At 46.5% G+C, this 26,856-nt stretch overlaps 1 protein-coding gene across 3 annotated transcripts in view; it reads right to left on the minus strand.

Moving 5' to 3' along the window:
- Window positions 1-9,619: 9,619 nt before the first annotated feature.
- NR2C1 (nuclear receptor subfamily 2 group C member 1) overlaps window positions 9,620-26,856 on the minus strand; it is a 52,467-nt gene continuing 35,230 nt past the window's right edge. For all 3 annotated transcript variants that reach the window (XM_083182416.1, XM_083182418.1, XM_083182417.1), the window contains exons 12-15: window positions 25,238-25,377; window positions 23,369-23,506; window positions 10,457-10,562; window positions 9,620-10,299 (exon numbers count right to left, since the gene is read on the minus strand). In XM_083182416.1, coding sequence (XP_083038542.1) covers window positions 10,125-10,299; window positions 10,457-10,562; window positions 23,369-23,506; window positions 25,238-25,377 — 559 coding nt within the window. In that variant the 3' untranslated portion in view covers window positions 9,620-10,124. The remainder of the gene's footprint in view (window positions 10,300-10,456; window positions 10,563-23,368; window positions 23,507-25,237; window positions 25,378-26,856) is intronic.

The following is a 26,856-nucleotide window of genomic DNA, read 5'->3' on the forward strand; positions in this document are numbered from 1 at the left end:
ATGGTCCGGGCATGTAGCAAAAACCAGACGGTCCGGACCACATGGGAAGGCTGTAGTCCCCCCTTCCCCATATCCCTGGTGATAGCTATCACAGGGACCCCCCTGGACAAGACATCCCCCGGACTGGACACCACAAGCTCCGGACTGCAGATTTTGATGTCCGGTCTGGCGTCTAGTCCGGTTTTTACATAGTCCCTCCCCCTCCTCCTCTCCTGGACAGGACACCCCCCCCTCCTCCTCTCCTGGACAGGACACCCCCACTACAAGCTCCAGAATTCAGAGTTTGATGTTCCGGGGTCGTGTAAGGGTCTGGTTTTTACCCAAGTAAATATGCTATAAACGCCCTGATTTGCCTATCCTGACAGTTTGCAGGTCAGGATCAAGAAATCGTGATTTTTTAAAATGTTTGATATTCCCAATTCCCCAACCCTGCTGTCGGGGGATTGGTACATTGCCCCAATATATCTGCAATGTATGAGGGCAATTAGATGTTCATATTTCTATAAACATGCATACAATTCCAATAAATGTAAGATCTCATTGAATATAATCACTTTAAGAAAAAAAATATGCTATCTTGGGCACATACTACTTCTTATGTGACATTTACCATTTCCTGTTTACTGGATATTCATCTAAAGGCACCTCTGGCACTAGTTTATTTAGAATGTTGCAGCTGTTCATTGGGCTTCAGCAGCACTTGCTCCCCAGGTGATGGATGTAAGTGGCAGCAATTACAAGCCATGGTTTTGCCTGGTCAATGATTACCGCTTTAAATAATCGCCTGAGATCGCACAGCATCCAACACCTCCAGCAAACTCAGACTCTATTACATACTGTATGCCCTAAAGTGCCTTTTCCAATATGTAGTCTATAAATGCCAGAGGTTCATGCTAATTAAAAACAATTAAATCAAATGGCACACAAGCTATTATCCATTGCATCCCAACCAATTATATAACCATTAAAGGTTACTATGTGGGCATGAAACATTGTGAAACATCCTTAATTAAAATCCTTCAAAAAGGTTTTTCCCTGCACCATTAATTTTAACAGCAAGAACCATATACTGTAGCTAAGAGCTGGCTGGTGCAGTTCAGATATTAATGTTGTTTGGACACACATGGGATAACATTTTGTGTAAAAGTGTATAGTTCACTGACTGATGTGCCCAGTTTTACATTGGAAGACCTTCAATATTTACGGTCTCCATTTCCTTCATCCCATCTTAACCTAAATGATATGCTCAGTTCCTGTTATGCCTCTGTGGCACAGGAGTGAGGTAGTACCAAAATTAAATACAGGTTGGTTATAAAATGCAATTGAACCTTCTTTTCTCTACTTAAGAATCTATTTGTACACTACATTGGTTGTTCTCCCCTTCAGGAACTAGGATCGCCAGGCTACTGGATGAGCTAATTCTGAAGCAGGCTTTGTAGAATTGCCCATGTGAGAAGCAGTCCTTCCTCAAGTCAATCCGTGCCACCTTCAGTGACTGACCCAGGGACTTGGGATGGTCACTGTAAAGGGGATCTGCAGCCTCGTGCATTCAAAGTGGGATAAGTTGATGTACACCCAGTGAAGACTGTGGCCTTTATTACGTTCCTGTGATGTTTTATGTTTTTTTAGGAATTAGTGTGGGAAACCTTTATAAACCAAACCCAAATTGATGTCTCAAAGTTATATTCAGGAATCCATGAAAACACATTTTACTCATTTTTACCCTATTAGAGGTTGAATTTACAAAAACCCTGCTTAATAGATGCTTATGTCATTATAGCTGAAAATGTGGGTACTTTTATTGAGGATACCGTGGGTATTATGAATGCGCATACCCATGGTAATCCAAAACTGGATGCAAGGTTTTTTTGTGGAGAGAACCTCTATTGACTTTCTCGATTAAAGGGACTTGTCCAAAAGTATATTACAGTCATTACCTTTAAAGCTGAATGTGATATCTGCAGTACGGTACCATTTATTATCCATAACAGCCAAAATACAGGGTGAACTTGGTGCAGTCACACACGTATAATAGATAAATACCGGAGGCTATGACCAACTTATTGTATTAAATGCCTCGATGCTAGATTTTTATCCATATTTTTGCTTTTTTATTTCAATCCACCTCTAAGAATTGAGCTTTAACCCAGGAAAATAACACATGTTCATTTTAGCTATGATGTGCAAACAGTTGCCAGGTTCCCATGAAAACCAGTTGTTAGTGTAGGACTTGCAGTGAATGTTAAGGTGAGTTAGTTTGTTGTAGTGAGCGCTGTGCCCCCTGGGTTTGTATTTACTAGAATGTGTGGTCACAGGCCACTGCACCCCATCCTGGGAAGTGTGGGTGCTGTTTGCACCCCATTCTTAGGAATGGCGAGTGTGTTGGTACTTCTGTATCTATAGATTTGGGTTGATTTTTAATTAACCTCTGTTACTGTGATCATAGCTTTCTCATGCACCCTAGATAAGCTCATTTACCTGAAACCTGTGACAGCTGCCCCTTTAATACTAATTCAAGTGCTGTGTTTGGGATGGTCTCACCTTTTAAAAGCCAGAAGGACATGGCAGTTGAGCTTTAACCCAGGAAAATAACACATGTTCATTTTAGCTATGATGTGCAAACAGTTGCCAGGTTCCCATGAAAACCAGTTGTTAGTGTAGGACTTGCAGTGAATGTTAAGGTGAGTTAGTTTGTTGTAGTGAGCGCTGTGCCCCCTGGGTTTGTATTTACTAGAATGTGTGGTCACAGGCCACTGCACCCCATCCTGGGAAGTGTGGGTGCTGTTTGCACCCCATTCTTAGGAATGGCGAGTGTGTTGGTACTTCTGTATCTATAGATTTGGGTTGATTTTTTATTAACCTCTGTTACTGTGATCATAGCTTTCTCATGCACCCTAGATAAGCTCATTTACCTGAAACCTGTGACAGCTGCCCCTTTAATACTAATTCAAGTGCTGTGTTTGGGATGGTCTCACCTTTTAAAAGCCAGAAGGACATGGCAGTTGAGCTTTAACCCAGGAAAATAACACATGTTCATTTTAGCTATGATGTGCAAACAGTTGCCAGGTTCCCATGAAAACCAGTTGTTAGTGTAGGACTTGCAGTGAATGTTAAGGTGAGTTAGTTTGTTGTAGTGAGCGCTGTGCCCCCTGGGTTTGTATTTACTAGAATGTGTGGTCACAGGCCACTGCACCCCATCCTGGGAAGTGTGGGTGCTGTTTGCACCCCATTCTTAGGAATGGCGAGTGTGTTGGTACTTCTGTATCTATAGATTTGGGTTGATTTTTTATTAACCTCTGTTACTGTGATCATAGCTTTCTCATGCACCCTAGATAAGCTCATTTACCTGAAACCTGTGACAGCTGCCCCTTTAATACTAATTCAGGTGCTGTGTTTGGGATGGTCTCACCTTTAAAAGCCATAAGGTACTAGGCAGTTGAGCTTTAACCCAGGAAAAAACACATGTTCATTTTAGCTATGATGTGCAAACAGTTGCCAGGTTCCCATGAAAACCAGTTGTTAGTGTAGGACTTGCAGTGAATGTTAAGGTGAGTTAGTTTGTTGTAGTGAGTGCTGGGCCCCCTGTGTTTGTATTTACTAGGATGTGTGGTCACAGGCCACTGCACCCCATCCTGGGAAGTGTGGGTGCGGTTTGCACCCCATTCTTAGGAATGGCGAGTGTGTTGGTACTTCTGTATCTATATATTTGGGTTGATTTTTTAATTAACCTTTGTTACTGTGATCATAGCTATCTCATGCACCCTAGATAAGCTCATTTACCTGAAACCTGTGACAGCTGCCCCTTTAATACTAATTCAGGTGCTGTTTGGGATGGTCTCACCTTTAAAAGCCATAAGGTACTAGGCAGTTGAGCTTTAACCCAGGAAAAAACACATGTTCATTTTAGCTATGATGTGCAAACAGTGGCCAGGTTCCCATGAAAACCAGTTGTTAGTGTAGGACTTGCAGTGAAATGGGGTCCCTTGGCGATGGGCTGCAAGCTTAAATGCATTGATCAATTCATGAACTAAAACCCCATTATTTATTTAATTGATTATTTGAATGTTAAGGTGAGTTAGTTTGTTGTAGTGAGTGCTGGCCCCCCTGTGTTTATGTGTGTGTGTGTGTGTGTGTGTGTGTATATATATTTGTATTCCTTTAATTTGATGTATTTGTAATAATTATTGTAATATGATATGCCTATTTAAGAGTTATCATATTGCTAATAAATATATTATATTTTTAACAAATGGTTGCTTATATTTGTGCATGTACATAGTGACTGTGCTTTTCATTACCATTATCACAAAAGCTTGATGTAACACTTCTTGGTACTTTTTCTAGATATGTATATATGGCCCCACTAGCATATGTTTGTTTTTGCAGCTGATCATCGATTAAGATACTATTTAGGTATTTATCCCTATATACATACATTTAGCACTGGAGTTATTTTCTTGTTGTTTCCGAAAGAGCCTTTTAACTAAGATGAAAAGTGCATACAAACACAACTAATCATCATTCATAAAATGTCAATGGTATAATGTGCTTACAATTGATATTTTTGCCTGACTTATAGTGGCCAATAGTAGTGAAATTAATGAATATTTTATCTTTAGTATCTTCACTTCATGAACAAGCAAGAATTCAGAGTATCAGCTGTAAATTGATGACACAAACACCACCATTTACACTGTATTACAGTAACATTAAAGGGGATATTCAATGAGCGCAGCTGATTGCCATAAAAAATACCTGTAGCATGGGGAAAGGCAATTCAAGTAAATAGGTGTTTTTCCCACACCCAAAAAATGTAAAAATGTGACAAGTGTGGAAAACGACTGATTCCACTTTGGAATCAATGTTTTTTTTTTCTCCTGCGCGGAACCCAATTTCATGTTTTTATGTTTACTTTACCTTACAGCCCCATGAATGGAGTAAACATTGCAATCTCAGCACATATTTAAAGTGCATACAACTTACTTATATGAATAAAACTTACTTTGGCTGGTCGGTACAGGTTTAGTAAGTATAGGCTTCCTGCTGTTTGGAGATCTCTATGTAATCCGAATACAGCTGCACATTTACAGCCATCCAACCCTTCTGCTTGGATCGCTGCCCGTAGGTAACCTAGCAATCAGTGTTAGGAGATGCTCCATGTCTGCATCTGTGCACACCCCACAAACGTTGAATGCATTATCAGGCTCCTGACTTCTTGCTCTCCCCCTCCCCCCCCCCCCTTATCTGCTCCTCATCTGAACAATCTGTTTACCTACCTGACTTGTTACTGGACTACATTCATATTCATCCTTCTCTGCAGTTACCTACCTTGATGTGTACCTAACCTCTGACTTTATTTCTAGATTACACTTTGCCCCTGTCTGTCATTACCTGCATTTCATATCCCTTGCTTCCGATTGTCCACTTGACAGCCTATTAATCCTGGACTGTCTGACTACAAACTTACTGATCTTGAGTCTCTCAGAGAGGTGAGCAGCAGACCTTCATTATTTAACAACTCCTGTTGCTATATACTGTATACACTGGTCTGTCTGGACCATTGGGAGTTCAACACTAGAAAAAAATGTAAGGTTGCATTGTTATCAGTGACACACAGCCTCCGTCATCCAGGAATAAGTAACAAATAAACACAGAAATTATTATTACATTTATCTTGTATGTAATGGAAGACTATTTTGTATTTTAAACATAATGCTAATATTACCCAATTAGAAATAAAAAGCTTGTGCATAAAAATATATTTTTATGTGAATGGACGGTACTTGTTTCCTAGCACGGCGCCCGTTGGGTCCCATTGCATACCTTAACTTAAGGTATGCGATGGGACCCGACCGACCCGATTTTCGGGCTTTAAAGATGTTTTTAACACACTTTGAAAATCGGTCGCATCGCATGCCATTATAATGGCATGCGATGCGACCGACCCGATTTTTACATTGGAACCAATGTAAAAATGGTCCCTGAGACCCGATTTTACATTGGACCTAATGTTAAATGCCCCCCAGACCCGATTTTTAATTGTAAACCCACCCTCATGGTTAATTATGTGAAATGCCCGCCCCCATTGTTAACGCAATGCCACGATCAACGTCAACCCGAAGTGTGGCGAGCGGCGGGGGTGGCGAGCGCAGCATAATACATCTAAAGTAATGCGCGGCCACTCGCCACGCTTCCGGCTCGGTGGCACGCTGCACTCGCCACACTATATAAAATCAACTCCACGCCGACGTGGATAGTGGGGGTATGAAAAGGTCGGAGGACACGTACTGCTGCGCTCGCCACGCTTCGGGTTGACGTTGATCGTGGCGTTAACAATGGGGGGACATTTCACATAGTAATATCAGGGTGGGTAAACAATTAAAAATGGGGTCTGGGGAGCATTTAACATTGGGGCCAATGTAAAATCGGGTCTCAGGGACCATTTAACATTGGTTCCAATGCAAAAATTGGGTCGATCGCATACGATTTGGTCGCATGCGATGCGATCCACCCGATTTTTGCGACCCGATTTCATACAATTAAAATCTGTGGCGCCGTGCTAGGAAGCAAGTACCGAATGGACTGTTCAAAAGGCAGCATGGCAGTTTCACATCCATTGGGAACATTGATGGATGTGAAGCATAGCACACCACTAGTTATGTAAACATGTTTAAAATGTACGTTTGCAGCCCATGCAAAGGGCAGTATTCAATGCTTTTTGCGATCTGTGACAGCGAGCAGTGCTGACTGCTCGCTGTCACAGCTCTCAGGGTCAGTATTCAACTGCACATGCTGTTTCCAATTTGCTGGGTTTTTGCAGCGACATGGAAACGGCGTGTGCGGCTGCCAGAACAGCGAGGCTCATGGCTAAATGCAGCGGGTTCCCTGCATTAGCCGCGAACCTCGCAGTTTGGGGGAATGCTCGCAGTCCTCGGACATCGAGGATTCCCCCGGAACATTGAATATGGTGAGTGGCCGACGTGGGCGTTACATGCGAAGGTCGCTTCTAGAAGGGAGTGTAGGTTACATGTGCATATCATTAATGCAATAACAATCTTTGTAGGTATGAAAATAAAATAAAAATAATAGATTACCTGTGATGTCTGTAGTACTTTGGGCTGGTATCCAATTTGCCGCGGTTAATTACCATGACCTGGACTATTCTATAAGCCCCGGCGCTTTTTAATGGTTTAGTTTGCCTGCTTCAGAAGCATGGATCACTGCTGCAGAAACACATTAGGTCAGCAGCTTTTTGCAAAACCTATGTGTTTCCAAGTGATACAGGGTAATTCTATGATTGGATAGTATGTTGCTGTAAATTCCCATTTTTGCCACATGGTAAATTACCGTTGGTAATAAGACACCAGCCTTTGTCTGCTTTTTTTATTGTGTTGCTCTGTTCTGGACTTTAACTACAAATATGCATGCGGAATAAATGAAAATATGAGCAACTGACAAAGGAAAACACACATTCCATGGTCTAGTTATAGTAGGGAAAAAACCAAGGGAATTTTATTCTATCGTAAAAAGATACAATGTGTTTTTTTTTCTTAAAAAATACAACCAAAATATAATTTACAATTTCCATTAAGAGTAAAGACATTTACAATATATTGGTTTTTGTTTTTTACAATAAAACACATAAAGAAGGAGATCATAGAGATTGTACATGGAATAGAAGTTTCACACTTTAGTCAGCATTCCTTGTCAGGATACATAGAGATGACCAGTGGTGGGCATGCTGGCATTCATAATACAGATACTGGAATCCGAAGGAGGGAATCCCGACAGGGGTCAGGTAAGTATACTTACCTTCCCCCTGCCCCCCGCTCCTTAACTTACTGCAGCCTAAGCGTAACCCTTCCCCCTAACCACCCTATAGCCAGACACGAACCGCCCCTTCTAAGTGCCTGTATGCTTCACCCCATATTCTTACGTTCCGCTTCCCGGCAGTTGGGATTGTGGCACGGGCATCCATATTGATTTCGGGATTCTGGTTCCAGTCTCCTGACTGTTGGGATACCGGCATCGGTATTCGGAATGATGGTATCCCCACCACCGGGATACTAAATGCATCCCACCTTGACAAATGAAGCATTAAAGCTGTTTTCCAAACATCTGTCCTCAAGGCACACTAACATTCCCGGTCTAAGTGATAGCCATGCTTGAGCAAATCAAAATGAGAGAGGTTCAAATTAGGTCACCTGTGCTCAAATATGACTATACTGAAAACTTGGACACTGTCAGCACGATGTTGCATGATCCATTTCTGTTGCATATAACCCATATTTCCTTGTTTGTTGTAGGCATTGGCAAATGGTTCATTTTGTATTTTGCTTTCAAATTTCAATAAAACATATACTACAGAAAAAGAAAAAAAACAACTTGGACTGTCATTGTGACTTGAGGACTGTGGTCAGAAACTCCCTCATTAGAGTATGTCAAAGTAAATGCAAAGAGTTTCTTTTGTATTCCCTAGGCCAGGCATTCCCAACCACGGTCCTCAAGGCACACCAACAGTGCAGGTTTTAGTGATATCCAGGCTTCAGCACAAGTGACCTAATTAGTACCTGAGTGATTCTGATTAAACCATCTGTGCTGAAGCCTGGATATCACTAAAACCTGCACTGTTGGTGTGCCTTGAGGACCGTAGTTGGGAAAGCCTGCCCTAGGGGTAGGGATGTAATAGAATGAACAATGGGTCTTATTCTAGTTCACTCTTTCTGACAAAATCCTTCTTAGATGGACAAAACCATGTGCACTGCAGGGGGCCAGATGTAAAATGTGCAGAGAGAATTAGATGTGGGTGAGTTATTTTGTTTCTGTGCAGGGTAAAAACTGGCTGCTTTTTTTTTACACTGCAATATAGATCTCACTTTGAAGTAAAACCCCACCCAAATCTAATTCTCTCTTCACTAGTAACATCTGCCCCACCTGCAGTGCACATGGTTTTGTCCATCTAAGAAGGATTTTGTCAGAGAGTGAACTAGAATAAGGCCCAACATCCCATAGCTGGTCTCAGGACTGAATCACATCGTTCGTAGAAGTTCATAGTTCCTACTTATAGGATTGTAGGTCATCACAGAAAAATGTTGAAAGATACTGACAACCCAACTGTGTAAAAGTATAGAGAACTAGCAGCTAGTAAGTGGACATAAAGGGCCATATTCAATGCGGTTGGCGAGGAGGTTAAACATTGGGGATCACCGAAAACAAGTGATCCTCACCATTTAACCCCCGTGCCAGCCGCCAACCCTATTCTACATTCTGGGGGATTCCCCCAAACAGTGAGGCTCACGGCTAATGCAGGGAGCCCTCTGCATTTAGCCACAAGCCTTGCGCCGTTTCCCGGTCGTCACAGAAACCTAGCGATGGGGAAACGGAGTGTGCAGGGGGTCAGTTGAATACTGGCCATGCGAGCTGTCACAGCTTGCAAAAATCATTGAATACACCCCATAGTTTAAGAACAGTGTTTTTGAATTCAAGAAACAATCACCATTCTATTCTTACTCAAAATGTCACATCTTGGATTATGGCGGTCATTATTCACTTTTTAAATATGTTTAAGACCCCCCCCCCCCCCTCTCTGTTTACAAGTACAGTAAGGTCACAAAAATGATCAAATAAGAAAAAAGCATTTTTATTCCATGCAGGAATGAGGAAACACTCCTCCGAAGTCAATGTCACTGCTTATAAGTTAGTACTGTGATTCTTAGAGAATACATAAGATTTTCATTTAAATTACAAAAAAGTGGCTAGTTTAGAATATCCAAACAAAAATTTGAAATGTATTTATAAAATATTTTTTCTTTTCTCCAGCTCAGTAAGAACCCAGGCAAGGCACACAACACTTGACTGTAATACAAATATGATACCTCTACTAGACCAACTGCAGTGTACCATGACATAATACTCATCTGAAATGAGGAAAAAGCACCGCTTTCAATATGCACAGCCATAGGCCACCCATGACCATATAGACATGTCTCTATATATCTATGAATATATACACTATGCCAAAAGGCATGATTAACTTGCAGACCACTAAAGACAAAAGGTATATCATTCTTATTGTCTTTTCAATTTGCCACGGTATAAAAGTTAGTGAAGATGCACAAGGTATGCTATGCAGAGAGGCCGATAACATGGCTGTTGTAGTCAGCGGTTTCCATACGCAGAATATATGGAATGATACTATCAATCTGCACGTTTCCAATTAGGCCCGCAAAGAACAGCTCCTCCATAATGGCTGCACTCATTAGCCTCAGAGCTGGCAGCCTCAGTAGCAGTCGAGATAGCCTAAAAAACAGAGAGAGAGAATTTGCCATAACAATGCATGCTTAGTATCTCATTCACATTAAAATGATAAACCTTCCAGCAGGTTGCATTTGCTGTCGAATATTACTTGACAAAGATGGTGGCTGTAACAGACATGGAAACAACAAATATAACTTACCGGTAAGTGTCATCTGGGTATGTTTTAGTTACATAGTCTTGGAATTCCATATAGGCTTTTTCTTGAAGCTTTTCAATATTTGAAACATTTTCCAATCCAGGATGATCTGGGAATATAGTTTATTTTGATGTAATATGTGAACATTACACTCTGGTTAAACTAAACAAGAATCATTTTGGGAAGTTATAGAAACATAAAGAAAAAAAAAATAGGATTTTGGGTACCTACCGGTAAATCCTTTTCTCGTAGTCCATATGGGATACTGGGTTATACTATGGGGATGGAGATCCTCCGCAGGAGAGACAGGCACATTAAAGTTTTCAGTGTGGGTGCACTGGCTCCTCCCCTCTATCTCCCTCCACTAGTCAGTTAATGAAAAACTGTGCCGAAGGAGAGCTATGGCCCTTATTCTGGTTGGTGCGGCCAGAGCCGCACACGGGGCTCCGGCCGCACAAACCAATCCCCGCCCACCCTACGGATCGCCACGGCCGTCCGTACACGGACGGCTGGCGATCCGCATAAAAATGGTGGAGGCGTACGCCTCCACCATGGTGGGAGCTGCCCCCTGCATTCGATGGTCGTCGACCATCGAAGGCAGGTCCGCACGCCCCGGCAGCTCCCGCAAGCTGAGACCACACGGACAATCGTCCGTGTGGTAGCTTGTATGGGGGCTGAAAGCTGACATCCGGCGACGTCAGCTTTCCGCCCCCATGAGTTGCGTCATGCCCTCATTACCATGCATACGCCCCGCGTTTGCATGGGAACGCCCATGAAACGCGGGGCGTACACATAGGGAAATGAGGGCATGAAGCCTCTCACGCCCCTATACGCCCCCTTTGCGGCGGACGAAATACGTCTGCGGCGAAGGGGGCTGCACATGCGCAGATTGACCTCTGCGCATGTGCAGAGTAAAAACATCGGCGGTACGGCCGCACGCGGGCCGTACCGCACGAAGCAGAATAAGGGCCTATGTGAGGAGGTATGTGAACAATATTTGGTGAGATTCTCACAGCACACCCAAACCAAAATAATAAACAGAACAGAACAAAGAGGTGAATCATAACAACTTCTGAGTTCACCACAATTCTTGAAGAAGGTCAATCCATGACAACAGGGCAACAAGCCCTAACCATGTTAGTCACAGCAGAAAGCCGCACTGACGCGGGCTCCCAGTATCCCATATGGACTACGAGAAAAGGATTTACCGGTAGGTACCCAAAATCCTATTTTCTCTACCGTCCAATGGGATACTGGGTTATACTATGGGGAGGTCCCAAAGCTACCAGAACGGGCGGGAACGTGCAGAGTCTGCTGTAGAACCGCTTGTCCGAACTAGGAATCCTCCCTGGCCAGAGTGTCAAATCTGTAGAACTTGACAAACGTGTTACTCCCTGACCAAGTTGCGGCCCTGCACAGCTGCAGAGCCGAAACCCCTCGGGCAGCCGCCCAAGAAGTCCCAACAGATCTTGTGGAATGGGCCTTCAACGCTGGAGGAAGGGACAAACTAGCCGATGCATAGGACTGTTTTATCGTGCATCGAATCCACCGGGCTATGGTCCTTGTAGATGCAGGAGAGCCCTTCTTTTGTGTATCATACCATACAAACAGGCTATCCGACTTCCGGATTCTAGCCGTACGTTTTACATACACCTTGAGGGTATGTACCACATCCAAAGAGAGAGGTATATCAGGATGTGCTGCGCTGGAAGGGACCACAATAGGCTGGTTCAGATGGAATGCGGACACAACCTTTGGCAGAAACTGTGGCCTGGTCCTAAGTTCTGCCCAATCCTCGTGGAATACCAAGTAAGGGCTTTTACAAGACAAAGCCCCCAGCTCAGACACCCGCCTGGCTGAGGCTAAGGTCAGTAGGACAACAGTCTTCCATGTAAGATGTTTTAACTCTGATTGTTCCAATGGAACGAACCAAGAGGATTTAAGGAAGGTGAGGACCACATCCAAGTCCCAAGGCGCGGTGGGTGGTACAAAGGGGGGCTGAATCCTCAGCACTCCTTGCAGAAAGGTGTGGACTTCCGGCAACAGCGTCAGTTTTTTCTGAAAAAATACTGACAGAGCCGAGATCTGTACCTTTAAAGACCCCAACCGGAGGCCTAGATCCAAGCCAGCTTGAAGGAATCTTAACAGATTGTTAAGACGAAATACTGCTGGCGGCAAAGCATTTTTCTCACACCAGGCTATGTACTTCTTCCATATCACATGGTAGTGAGAGACCGTGACCGGCTTTCTGGCACGTGTCATGGTGGTAATCACAGAGGGATGTAATCCCCTGAGGCCTAATATCTTCCGCTCAACCTCCAGACCGTTCAACGCAGCCGCGGTAAGTCCTGAAAGACAAACGGTCCCTGGAGGAGAAGATCTTTTCTTGGAGGAAGACGCCACGGGTCTTCCACCTGCATGGCCTGAATGTCCCCATACCAGGCCCTTCGAGGCCAGTCTGGGGCCACTAGGATGGCCTCGACTCTCTGGTGTCGGATCCTTTTTAGCACTCGGGCCAGCAATGGGAGCGGTGGGAACAGATACACCAGCTGAAAATCCCACGTCCAAGTCAGGGCATCTACTGCTGTTGCCCCTGGATCCCTGGTCCGGGCACAGTACCTGTCTAGCTTGTGGTTCAACCGTGAGGCCATAAGGTTGATCTGAGGGAGCCCCCAAAGATCTACTATGTCCTGGAACACCTGGGGGTGAAGTCCCCACTCCCCGGGGTGGAGATCGTGACGGCTGAGGAAATACGCTTCCCAGTTGTCGACTCCAGGTATAAAAATGTCCGACAGGGCTTTTACATGGCGTTCCGCCCAGGAGAATATCCTGGTGGTTTCCCTCATACAGGGCATGCTCCTTGTCCCTCCTTGGCGGTTGATGTAGGCAACCGTAGTTGCATTGTCCGACTGGACTTGCACCGCCCTGCCCCGCAGCATAGGCTCCGCCTGTAAAAGGGCATAGTGAACAGCCCTCAGTTAGAGGTTGTTTATATGCAGCGTAGCTTCCATTGGAGACCAACGGCCCTGCAGGCGGACTCCCTGTATCACGGCTCCCCAGCCTCTGTGGCTGGCATCCGTGGTAATCAGAAGCCAGTCCTGTATCTGGAAGCAGCGACCCGCCAATAGATTTGGCGAATCTAGCCACCACTGCAGGGAGCGTTTGGTCGTTGCAGACGGGAAAATCCTTCTGTGCATCTGGCGGGGGGATCCTGACCACTTTGTGAGGATATCCAGCTGAAAAGTCCTGAAGTGGAACCTGGCGTACTGGATGGCCTCGAATGAGGCCACCATCTTGCCCAGGAGCCTGAGGCAGAGGTGCACCGAGACCCAAGGGCTTGATAGGACCTCCCTTACCAATTCCTGTAAGTCTGACGCCTTTTCGGCCGGCAGGAACACCTTCTGCTCTATTGTGTCCAGAGTCATCCCCAGGAACACCATTCTGCGGCTCGGGAGCAGCGAGGATTTTGGGATGTTTAAAATCCACCGGTGGTCTCTCAACACCTGCATAGTCAGGTCTAACGCACTCACCAGGGCTTCCTCCGATCCTGCCTTTATCAGCAGGTCGTCCAGGTAGGGTATGACATTTACCCGCTGGAGCCTGAGAAGGACCATCATCTCTGCCATGAGTTTGGTAAAGACGCGCGGGGCAGTTGATAACCCGAAGGGCAGCGCCTGAAATTGATAATTGCAATCTCCCACCGCAAATCTTAGAAAGACTTGATGGGGAGGCCAAATTGGGACGTGTAAATAGGCGTCTTTGACGTCGACAGAGGCCAGAAATTCCCCTTTTTTTCTAGGGAGGCAATCACCAACCTGAGCGACTCCATTTTGAATTTGAACACCTGCAGGAAGGGGTTCAGCGATTTCAGATTCAAAATGGGCCTCACTGAGCCGTCCGGTTTGGGGACAAGGAACAGGTTTGAATAGTAACCCTGGCCTTGCTCCTGTTTTGGTACAGGTATGATCACCCTGGACAGGAGGAGCTTGTGGATTGCTCCCTGAAGAAGCAACTGATCCTCCACTGAGGCTGGGAGGGCCGACTTGAAGTAGCGTCGAGGAGGAGGCCCGGCAAACTCCAGCCTGTAACCTAGCGAAATAAGACTTCTGGCCCAGGGATCGAGGCACGAGGCGTCCCACAACTTGCTGAAGTGTAGCAGCCGAGCCCCCACCTCAAGACTGTCCCGTGGTGGGTGCACCCCGTCATGCTGCCGGCTTGGAAGCGGCAGGGACGGTGGAACGGTCCTGATTACCTGAGGAGTTTGGCTTCCTGAACTTCCCTCTAGTGCCTCTGCTGGCATTAGAGGCGGCTCTGGCCTTAGGGCGGAACTTGGACCCACGAAAGGACTGCTGGGAGGGTCCTGTGAAGGTGCGTTTTGCCGGAGTGGGAGCTGATGGGAGGAAAGTGGATTTTCCTGCCGTAGCCTTAGAAATCCAGTCGTCCAGCTCACTACCAAAGAGCCTCTCCCCTGTGAAAGGTATACCTTCCACACTCTTTTTGGAATCCACATCAGCCACCCACTGGCGCAACCACAAGGCCCGCCTAGCCGACACGGCCATTGCAGAATTCCGCGCATTTATAGCGCCCAATTCCTTCTGTGCCTCACAAAGCACCCGTGCCGTGTCCTGAATGTGACGCAGGTTTTCACCTATCTGAGCCACGGTCATGTCCCCCAACAAACCCTCTTGGATCTGCGTGGACCAAGTATAAATGGCCTTAGCCATCCAGCAACTGGCCAAAACCGGGCGCTGTGAAGCCCAACATGGACTTAAGCGTCGCTTCCAGTCTCCTATCTGCACCATCCTTGAGGGTAGATACCCCAGGAACTGGTAACAGCACCTTCTTTGAAAGGCGGGAAACTGAGGAATCCACCACAGGCGGTTCCTCCCACTTCTTCCTACCAACAGGATCAAAGGGATATGTATTTGTGAACCTCTTTGACAGCTGAAACCTCTTTTCAGGATTCTGCCAAGCACTCTTAAAGGTACTTTCTAATTCAGCCTGTTCTGGGAAATTGACTGTCTGTTTTCTCTGAGTCATGAAGAAGGAGTCTCCCTCAGAGGGTTCCTCCATAGGGAGCTCTAACACTTCCCTAATGGCCTTAATTAAAGGCTCAGACCCATGACCTAAAGACTGCTCCTGAACAGCATCCTGATCATCAGCCCCATCTCCCTCTTCAAGTATGTCATCATCATCGGAGTCGGGGGCCACTGCAGTAGCAGGCCGCTTTGGGGGCTGAGCAGGGGAGGGGTGAGAATATCAACCCTGGCAGACAACATGGCTAATTCCCTTTGCACCCTCTGCGTCTGCTGTGTATTTGCAGAGAGCTGGGAAGCAACAGAGTCCATCAGCGTTTTTATGCTGCTGGCCCAGGCAGGTTCTGTATTATCAGCCTGTGACCCAACCACAAGTTGTGGGGATACCCCACTGACCTGAGTGGCTACACCACTGGGTTGTGGCATCATACACGGTTCACAGGTAACCTGTGACTGTGAAGCTGGAATGAACTTTGTGCTGCACACCATGCATGTTAACTTTTTTGCCATGATGAAGTAACAGGACAACCCCAGCAGCACTCACGCGCACACTCAACACCCACACTTAATGTGCTGTAACTCTACACAGTATAAGTGTAAAAACACCTCTGTATTAGAGACTATGGTGTTGTGTACAAGTGGTGAACTAGCCAGTGGGTTAGACTCAGAGCAATATGAGGAGACCAGTACACCCCAAACCTTAACTCACGGATTAGAGTGAGCTGGTAACGCACAAAACACACAGTGAAATGTCTACACAGTGCAGGGGCTGGCTGGCAACTTTCAGCTTGGGGGGCAACACAAGCAAGTGGCCCACCACCATCACTATCGTTTCACCACCCTACCCTCTCCCCAGCAATTATTAAGCAATCATTCCCCCACACACACCCGAAATGGGAACAGTGCGTGCCAAAGGCGCACTGCAAAATTTTACACTGTAATGCCCATTACACATAATGCAACACACTGTAATGCCCATTCCACATAAAGCCAACACCGTAATGCCAATTAAACATAATGCCACATATATATATATATATATATGATTTTTTAAATAAAAAATTGGAGGCATTATACAGCAAGCACAGCAGCTGGATCACGAAAATCAGTGGGGAAAAAGTCCTTTAGTCCTTAAGTGGGTGACAAGGAGAGGGTAAAGGTGTTACAGTGAAGGTAAGTGTGACACAGAGAGGGTAAAAGTGATACAGAGAGGGCAAGGGTGACACAGAGAGGACAAGGGTGAAACGAAGAGGGCAAGGTTGACACGGCGATAGTGGCTGCCACGGAGAGGGAAAAGGAGGACAAGGGTGACACAGAGAGGACAGGGTTGCACAGAGAAGACAAGGGTGACTCAGAGAGGACAGGGGTGATGCAGAGAGGACAGGGGTGACGCAGAAAGGACAGGGGTGACGCAGAGAGGACAGGGGTGACGCAGAGAAAAGGATGAAAGGAAGAGTAAAAGGGTGACAGGGAGTGAGAAAGGGTATTCTCTAAGTTCACCCAATCTCTCTTAAGCAGCAGCAGCAGCCAGCAGCCGACCTCCACTGCAGGCTCCTGTAGGGAGTGTGTGTGTGTGTGCTAGGGGGAGATAACTCAGGGGTGCAGGGGAACATACCTGGTGGGGGGCATGCAGAACACATCAATGCTCTCAGATGCTGGGCCACACTTTGTGCTGGAGCAATTTATATTGGAATAGTTGTCGTTTTAGATAGCCTTACTGTAGAAGTACTGTAGAAGTATTGACTTAAGGTGGGGTTTTGCGCTAAGGAGGGGCTTAGAACACAATTAATAGGGGAAATGGGGGGGGGGGGGGGGGGGGATCTTCCTGTAAGAAATTGGGAGGATGGGTGGTGGTGATAGCATTTCTTTTACAGACACACAGGGCCAGATTAAGGCGTATGGGTGCTCCGAGACAACTGCATTGTGGGCCCTTTCAAAAAATGATCCATTGCCTTGTCTACAGTGCTCACACACACCCTTCACCACCCCAAAACGTGCCACCTGGGTTTCACCTGCCTGTTGCCGGCGTTTTTGGCCTGGCAATTGGAACAGCGGCTGCCTACGATCAGTTACAGCATACCATAGAACAGCCCCGAGTCCCTTCATCATCGACATGGAAGTGATGTGTCATGTGCTGTTGATGAGGGGAATTGGGAGCTGCCCTGCGCTGTATGCATAGCGATCTTCAGCAGCCGCTGTTCCAATTGGCAGGCTAGAAACCACAGCAAGTGATACCCAGGTGGCGCTGTTTGGGGGGCAGCCGCTGTCCTAAATACAAAGTCAGATTACCCTGTGTGGAGATGACCACCCCCGACACCCCTCCCTTAAACTGGCTATGCAGACACATGCTTACCAACTTAATAAAATGCACCTGGAAGGGACACTGCAACATATATGCCACACACATGTACAATACAGAATTTCCGATGTCCGGGGAGGGAGTAGCTGCAGCAGAGCCAGCCCTAGCCAATTTGATTCCCTAGGCAAGATTTTGGTTGGTGCCCCCTATCACCGGCGTTAGTTCTACTCTACACTACTGACCCCATTATACCCGCAACTACATTACTGACCCCTCTATAATCGCCACTACACTAATGACCCCCTCTATACTACTAACCCCTCTATACCCCCCTACACTGCTGACCCTGCACATGCGCCAAGGTGCCACTGCGATCCTGCTCGTAATGAGATTTTCATAGCAAAGCGATTGTAATGAAGTGACCATGTGGACACAAATACACTACTGGCCCCTGTATAGCTGCTTCTACTTTACTGACCCCTCTATAGCCGCCTCTACACTGCTGACCCCACTATACACACACAACTACACTACTGGCCCCTCTATACATGCCTCTACACTACTGGCCCCTCTATACATGCCTCTACAATGCTAACACCACTATACACACAACTACACTACTGGCCCCTCCATACCTGCCTGTACACTACTGACCCCTCTATAGCCGCCTCTACACTGCTGACCCCACTATACACACACAACTACACTACTGGCCCCTCTATACATGCCTCTACACTACTGGCCCCTCTATACATGCCTCTACAATGCTAACACCACTATACACACAACTACACTACTGGCCCCTCCATACCTGCCTGTACACTACTGACCCCTCTATAGCCGCCTCTACACTGCTGACCCCACTATACACACACAACTACACTACTGGCCCCTCCATACCTGCCTGTACACTACTGACCCCTCTATAGCCGCCTCTACACTGCTGACCCCACTATACACACACAACTACACTACTGGCCCCTCTATACATGCCTCTACACTACTGGCCCCTCTATACATGCCTCTACAATGCTAACACCACTATACACACAACTACACTACTGGCCCCTCCATACCTGCCTGTACACTACTGACCCATCTATAGCCGCCTCTACACTGCTGACCCCACTTTACACACACAACTACACTACTGGCCCCTCCATACCTGCCTGTACACTACTGACCCATCTATAGCCGCCTCTACACTGCTGACCCCACTTTACACACACAACTACACTACTGGCCCCTCCATACCTGCCTGTACACTACTGACCCATCTATAGCCGCCTCTACACTGCTGACCCCACTTTACACACACAACTACACTACTGGCCCCTCCATACCTGCCTGTACACTACTGACCCATCTATAGCCGCCTCTACACTGCTGACCCCACTTTACACACACAACTACACTACTGGCCCCTCTATTCATGCCTCTACACTAATGAACCCTACATATCCACCACTACACTACCCAAGGTTGACATGGGGTTAGGTCGACAGGGTCATTAGATGGACACAAGCATTGGATATCGACCGTCGACCTTCCACCTCCGCCCCGCCATGCAAACGCCTCTGTCTGTCAATCAGGCAGAGGCGTTCACAATTTATATATTGCGCTTTACAATTGAAAACAACAGTAATTAGGCCCTGGAGGAGGGCCCAGCTCGCAAGCTTACAATCTATAGGGATAATAGGAGGGATACATAAGGATAGAATTCCATAGCATGGCCGTCCCACCAGATTACAGGACAGTCCTGATGGGATGCAGAAACCATCTCATATAGAGGTAGGAGGGCCCTGCTCACAGGCTTACAGTCTATAGGGATAATAGGAGAGATACATAAGGATAGGATTCCATAGCATGGCCGTCCCACCAGATTACAGGAGAGTCCTGATGGGATACAATCAGATAGGAATGTTAGGTTATGTGGGGGTTCTGGAATAATACTGCGATGTGATCACAGGACCTGTCCTGTGCATTTGCAGTTTCTCGATAACAGGGACACTGTGCGATTGATCACTTAAGCGATCACCAATGAACAGGGGGACAGCAAGGATGTGATGTTAGAACTGTGGCTACTCAGTTTGTCCTAAATACTCCTGTTTACAAAAGTGCCATCTGCAGCAAGTGTAAGCTCAAGGGGTGCACATATACCTATCATCTCCTCCAACACCCCATATTTATATAAATGCTTATCACTCCTCCCTCCCCACATACTCACCCCTTATACACTATATACATTTCAGCCCCCCCCCCCCCTCCGCACTGCTGATATACTATATTCCTATACCCCATGCCACATCCCTTATTATAAACCCCCCTCCCCCCCCCACACACACCCCTCATATATGTGAAGCATGAGGTCATGCACTTTGAACTTACAAGTTGAGGGCTTTTGGTGTGGCTGGAGGATGTTCCTCCAGGATGTGGTGTTTTGTGTCAGGCAGCAACAGTCTTCATACTCTGCAGTGTCTGCACGCTGCTGCTGAGCTCTCTCTCACTGCAGGTCCCAGAGCAGGAGTCAGAGCCGGCTGTTGTCACGTACATAAAAGGGAGCAATCAGCCAGCTCTAGCATACATTGCTGGCTGGCCTGGCTGAGCAGTTGTGGGCTGGGGGAAGCAAGAAACCTCACCTCCCTGCTTATGGCCATGAGAGCGGCCGCCGCGGAGTCTGGTCTCCCAGCCATGCATATCCTGGGAGGAGGAGCTACACTCCCTGGCTGCTGTCTGGGGAGGAAATGAGATGAGTCACCGTCCAGGATGATGCTGCGTGCGTTCAGGACAGGACAGAGTGACAGCAGGGGGCGGGGAATGCAGATGGCCCAAGCACAGCCAGACTGAAGCACAAATGATGGGCGTCCTGCAGGCTGTTTGGAGCACGGCAGAACATAGGGACCTGGAGTGAGTGTCAAGTGAGTTGATGCGGTGCCTGGTGCCCCCCCCCCCCCCGACTTGCCGTACGATCCGCGCTGTCATCCAGGCTCTGACAGACACTAGAGGTACAGCAGTACCTCTAGTGTCTGTCTCCTCCAAGGCGGCGGCCATTTTTGGAGGGGCCGTCACCATACATGGTGGCCTGTGTGCGGCAGGACCCGGAGACGGCTGCGGCAGCAGGGCTGTGCAAGATGCACACAGCCGGCCCCGGCCCAGCCACTTCATACCGGCCCGGGGGGCATGTGGCACCCTGCCCCCCGGCCCAGCCCGCCCCTGACACAGTGTAATATAACACAGCTATGCAACGCTGCTGCGCTGTTATAACTTGCTGTCTCTGCAGCTGCTGCAAAGGATCAAATCCACCACGCCGCTGAGGAGCTGTAATGGCGACCTCTGGCTGTGTGAAGAAGCAGGAAGCAGAGACAGAGCGCGCCCAGCAGAGCCTGGTCCCGCTCTGAGTGATGCCCCGCCCCCTTTGCACGGAGCTGGCGCTTCAGTATATTTATACTGGCATAAGAAGCGTTTTACATATGAAATGTCTTTAAAATGTTCTGGGCATCCCTGGTGGTCCAGCGGCATCACCCTATGCCAGTGTGATAGCGGGGTGTCGCGCGGTCCCTGCGAGAGGGCAGCCGCTACTGCCGCCGCCATCTTGCCGCACGGAGCGGGTTGGGGTGTCCCCTTGTGGGACCCCCAACCTGTACTCCCCACAGACGTCTTCGGACCAGTCAGGGGGTGTGCGGCAGCTGGGAGGCCTGCTCGCTACAGCGCAATGCTGTGTGGTGACAGGCCTCACTCAGAACAGACTGTCCTGCAGCAGGGTCAGCTCTGCACCTGAAGAGGCCGGGGACTGACCCTTCCCCTGACACCCTCGAAGTAGGACAGCTGCCTGGTCAAAGCAGCGCTCCAAAATAATAAACTAAATAAAATTTGAAGAAAAATCTGGAGCATCCAGAAAGCACTGCCTCTCCTGAGGCACATTTTCTAAACTGATTAGTGGAGGGAGATAGAGGGGAGGAGCCAGTGCACCCACACTGAAAACTTTAATGTGCCTGTCTCTCCTGCGGAGGATCTCTATCCCCATAGTATAACCCAGTATCCCATTGGACGGTAGAGAAAAAAAGGAAATTAATACGGTTAATCCTTTAACATTTAGAAAGAGAACATTTAGGGAAAACTGTGGGCTATTTGACACATGGAATATCTATTTACCCCTGAATTAAGCCCAATATTGGCACTTATCTGGGATTTTTTTTTTCTCTTGCACAAAAAAGGTAAAAAAATCCCCAATAAATTGTTCCATTTTCGCAACACTGGTCCGGAAACTTCCCACAGATTTTATATGTTTCGTCATTTTTAAAAATAAAATATAAAAAAGGGTTTTTTATTAAATAGCAATAAAATCCTGCTTTTTTTTCTCATGGAAAAGTATCAGCGTTAATTGAATGTTCCCCTTAGTCTCAGGACATAGGGTCCAATTCAGACCTACTCACTAGGGTGCATATATTCGCTGCCTAGCAAGCAGATAAATGCCATTGCGCCGAATGCACGCCCACCTTGCTGCCTGAATCCCCATGCTACGCATTTCCGCGTAGGAAAAATCATTTGATGGTTACTCACAATTGAATGATTTTTCCTCTGTTCATTGTGAGAAGGAAGCCAGGACTTACTTTTCACTTGAACGCTTTCCAGCAAATTGGGGGCAGGCTCACCCATAAAATGCTGGGTGCCCACCCCAAAACATCCCCTGCCTGTGAATCAGGCAGTGAGCGCATCAGCAAATGCTAAATTTGACAAAGGCGCTTGCAGTGGAGGTTTGCATATGTGCATTATCGTGCATGCGTAGACCCCAACAATCAGGCACGGGAACGAATTTGGAACTGCATGAATAGGTCTTAATAGGCCCCATAATGTGATAACATTCAGTCATGGCCTACACACACCACAGATATACTGTAGTAGCATGAATGGCACCATTGCAGAGCTCTGATTTTGCACTGCTTGTGTATTCAATTGAAAAGATTATTGGATTAAACCTTGCGCTTGTTGCTGCCTGGAATATTGTCAGGTAGTATGAATCACCCTACATACATAACATGAATAAATACAAGAAAAGATACCGACAAATCCTTGGTGCTGACAGAGATTTTTTCACGTTTTCTCATTAAGTTATTACCCAAAATAAAGAAACATAAAAAACCACAATACTGTAATACAGTTGTTGCAATTATGCATATATTTTCATTTGGAGGAATTTTGAAGTAGATGAGACTTGTACCCTATAAGGTAGACCACCGTCTAGGGTACGAGTCTCATCTGCATAATTGCAAAAAGTGTATTACACTATTGTGTTTTTTCTGTTTCTTTAGTTTGGGTTCTAACTTAATGAGAAAACATGAAAAAAATCTGTCAGCGCCAAGGATTTGTCAGTATGTTGTCTTGTATTAAATCGGTGTATGTTTTACCACATAAAAGGTGAACACATCATTGGTAACTATCCTGACCGCAAGAGATGAGAGGCTAAGTATACTGTTTTAATAAAAGCAATGCTACATTTCAGATCTAAAACATGATTAAATATATTGTAAAACCAGAGTGTGTGTATAATTTGAAGAGCTAGTGACAAGAAAGGCCCCTTACCAGGACTGAAGAGAACAATAGCTTTCAGGTAGGCATACTCATATCCATCTAAACAAAGCCTAACCATGCTGTTGCAGAAGTCCTGAAGTTTGAAGATGTGGTCCATTACCAGCTTCACCTTGTCTCCGGAGAGCTTATCTGGCAAAAGATACAACATGGCAATGTTAATGTTACTACAACAACAAAAACAAATAATCCATGCAAGTGCACCATTTACATAATCCATGATTACCTTGATGTATGGAAAATGTAATATGCTGGTTACCCTGTACAGTGTAACATAGTTTACATATATTCATATTTTACTTATATGAATGACATAAGTACAACTATGAATATTTATTTTACGTGTTCAGCAAGATAAACAATTTCTATATATGGCTCTTAATAACACAGAAGAGTGTAGGGGCTATTGCTACACCACTGCATGGACCTGCAGATACCTGTCTGCAGTCCCGTAGTGCCTGCCCCCTTTAAAAAGTCTCCTTCAAATTGGCCACCACTTTAGGAGACAGTTAAAGATGCTAGAGGAGACGGTGGCCATTTTGGGAGGGACATTTCTTATGGGACAGGCACGTCAGTCCCAGGGTGGCCGCCAGAGAATGGGGAATCCCCCATCAATGAGTAGACTCACAGACATTGGTTATGGGACAGAAGACCTGCAGCAGCAGACGGGGAGGGTAGAATCCCCTAGCAATGAGCAGGTCCATGGGTTGGGCGCACCAAATCTTTTTCTGCCACTGCCAGTTGTGAAGATTACAATGTAATCATTGCATAATCTGGCAATATAAAAAAAGACCGCAAAGCAGCAGTCAGATTTCATAGTTGAATTGAAGGCAACAGTTCAGTCCTATCATTTCTATTGTTGCAACACAAAAAAAATCTAAACAAATGTTTAATAACTACCTCACAAACAAAATCTATTGACTTGCATATAAGTAACACAGCAGGCAACCTCTCTACAAATCAGGCTTCCTAGAGCTACCAAATAAGTGCAATACTGGCATGCGTGAAAATGCTATCAGCAGATAAACTGTATTGGCTTCTGGACCCTTAGGGTGTCTTGAGGGCTGCATTTGGGAACCTCTGTACTTATCTAATATGCCCTAATATGCCAATATGTTCCAACCAGTTATCAAAGCATTTTAGGCAATATCAAGCCATCAACATTTAAATGAAAACATTAAGCTGGCATATGCAGTAAGGGGATGTCAATCAATTTGTGTGTATTTACATACCCTTAATTTAAATGGCTAAATAAATGTTATCCTCATGGTTATGTAAGATATCAAATGTAAATACCACATAGCTTTGAATGCTTGGACATTTCATGCATATAACAGATTGTCACCAGGCAGAGCCCAGTGATAATATTGTTGCTAGGAATGGGATTGTTTGGTCGACCAGAAGATGGTAGACAGTCATTAGGTGAACACCGTTGGGTCGCCATACAGGAAGGTCGACAGGGGTCTAGGTCGACAAGGGACTAGGTCGACACATGAGTTAGGTCGATGGTCAAAAGGTCGACATGGGGTTTTTTGACTGGTTTCTGACCCGAATGTCGACGTGGACACAATTTTAAGTGTCCCGCATCCCCTCACTGCGCTCCCCATGCTTTGGGCATGGTGCCTCGCTACGCTCGGCTCCCCACACCCTAGTGGATGGTAGTGCATGTCGGCACAAAAAACAGTCAAAAACCCATGTTGACCTTTTGACCGTGGACCTAACCCATGTCAACCTAGACCCACGTCGACCTTGACCCATGTCGACCTTCCTGTATGTCGACCTCATGACTGACGACCATCTTATGGTCAACCATTAGACCGTATCCCTGTTGCTATCTGTGGGACGGTAAGCAGGGGATCTTACCATGCTGCATGCTGCTGTGCAGGTGATTAACAAATGCTGTTAGTATGGTTGTCACATTCATCACTTGGGAACACTGAGCAAGACCAAGCGAAAACAGTTCGTTCCAGCAAGCTTTCACTAGAGAGATGCTGACCTCTTGCCTGATAAGAGACACAAATATTATCTGTATTAGTAGTGAATATGTTGTACATAATCTGAAAATTTCATGGACACTTTAAGATGTAACAGCTAATTGTAATTGGTCACAATTTGATCAACTTTTCCTGTGATTTAGTTGCAAGATTTAAAAAGTGTTGCGCCTCCCCCCCCCCCTTTTTTTTTTTCAAAAGGGTAAACCAAGCAAATTTTGTCTTTTAAGACAACCCCATAGTAAAAATCATCACTTGACAAATTTGGACTTAGTTTACATTTGGCTGAGACTTTTACAAACCCAACCAAGAATATATATATTTTTTCAATCAGGGTGTGAAGTAAAATATCAACAATAAATAGGCTGAGTAAGAGGTGGGATGTCAGGGAGAGAAAGGGAGAGACAGGTAGAGAGTGATTGAATGATAGAGAGAGAAGGTGTTAGGGAGAGAAAGGGGTAGAGTGAGAGGGTGTCCAGGAGAGAAAGAGGGAGAGAGGGGAGATGTGAGGGACAGAAAGGGGGAGATGGGGAGAGAGAGGATGTCAGGGAGAGAAAGGGGAAGATGCAGGGAGTGATATGGTATCAGGGAAAGAAGGGGGGGGGGGGCAGAGAGAGAGGATATGTCAGGGAGTGAATGGCAAGAGACAGGAAGTTAGAGGGTGTCAGGCAGAAAGGGAGAGAATGATAGAGAGGGTGTCAAGGCAAAGAAAGGGGGAGAGGAGAGAGTGAGAGAGAGGGTATCAGGGAAAGGAAGAAATACGGTGTCAGGGAACGAAAATGGGAGAGACCGGGAAAAGGGGGTATCAGGGAGAAAAATGCATAGAGAAAGAGAGTGAGAGAGAAGGGGGTGTCAGGGAGAGAGACAAATGGCACCGGGAAGGGACTGTCAAAAAGAGAGAGAGGGGAAGTGTGGGGAAATATATAGCAAGAAGTAGAAAGAGAGAGCAGGGGAGAGGAAGAGAGGAGAGGGGGAGAGTGGGTAGCAGAGGAGAAGGGAAGAGGAGGGGTGTAGCAGAGGAGAGGGAGAGAGGAGGGGGGAGCAAAGGAGAGGGGGAGAGGAGGGGGAATAAAGGAGAGCAGGAGTGGGATGAGGGGGAACAGAGGAGAGGGGGCAGAAGAGTGGAGGCTAGGGGGGATGGAGGAGAGGGGTAGTGGAGGAGAAGGGAAGAGGAGGGGTAGCAGAGGAGAAGGGAGAGCAGGAGTTTTAAAGATTTGTGACAACAGGCATCACTTTATCCCTCCTAATTTACTCTGTCCCTTCCTCCCCCCTGAGTACAAGTGAGCATTGTGTACCTCCCTCTCATCGGTGATGCATGTTATAAGACAACTGCCAACGGCATCGCCAGGTCTTCAGCTATTACACCCGATGCCAGGTCTACAGCACTCCCCGGGGCAAAGGCTGTTCCTCCCGCACACCAGCGCAGGGTCCCCAGCTCCTGCTTCCTGGCATCAAGTTCCCAGCTCCTGATCCCTGGAATCGGGTTCCCAA

This window comes from Crinia signifera, chromosome 4, assembly GCF_055691185.1.
Source record: "Crinia signifera chromosome 4, ASM5569118v1, whole genome shotgun sequence".
Classification (NCBI taxonomy): Eukaryota; Metazoa; Chordata; class Amphibia; order Anura; family Myobatrachidae; genus Crinia; species Crinia signifera.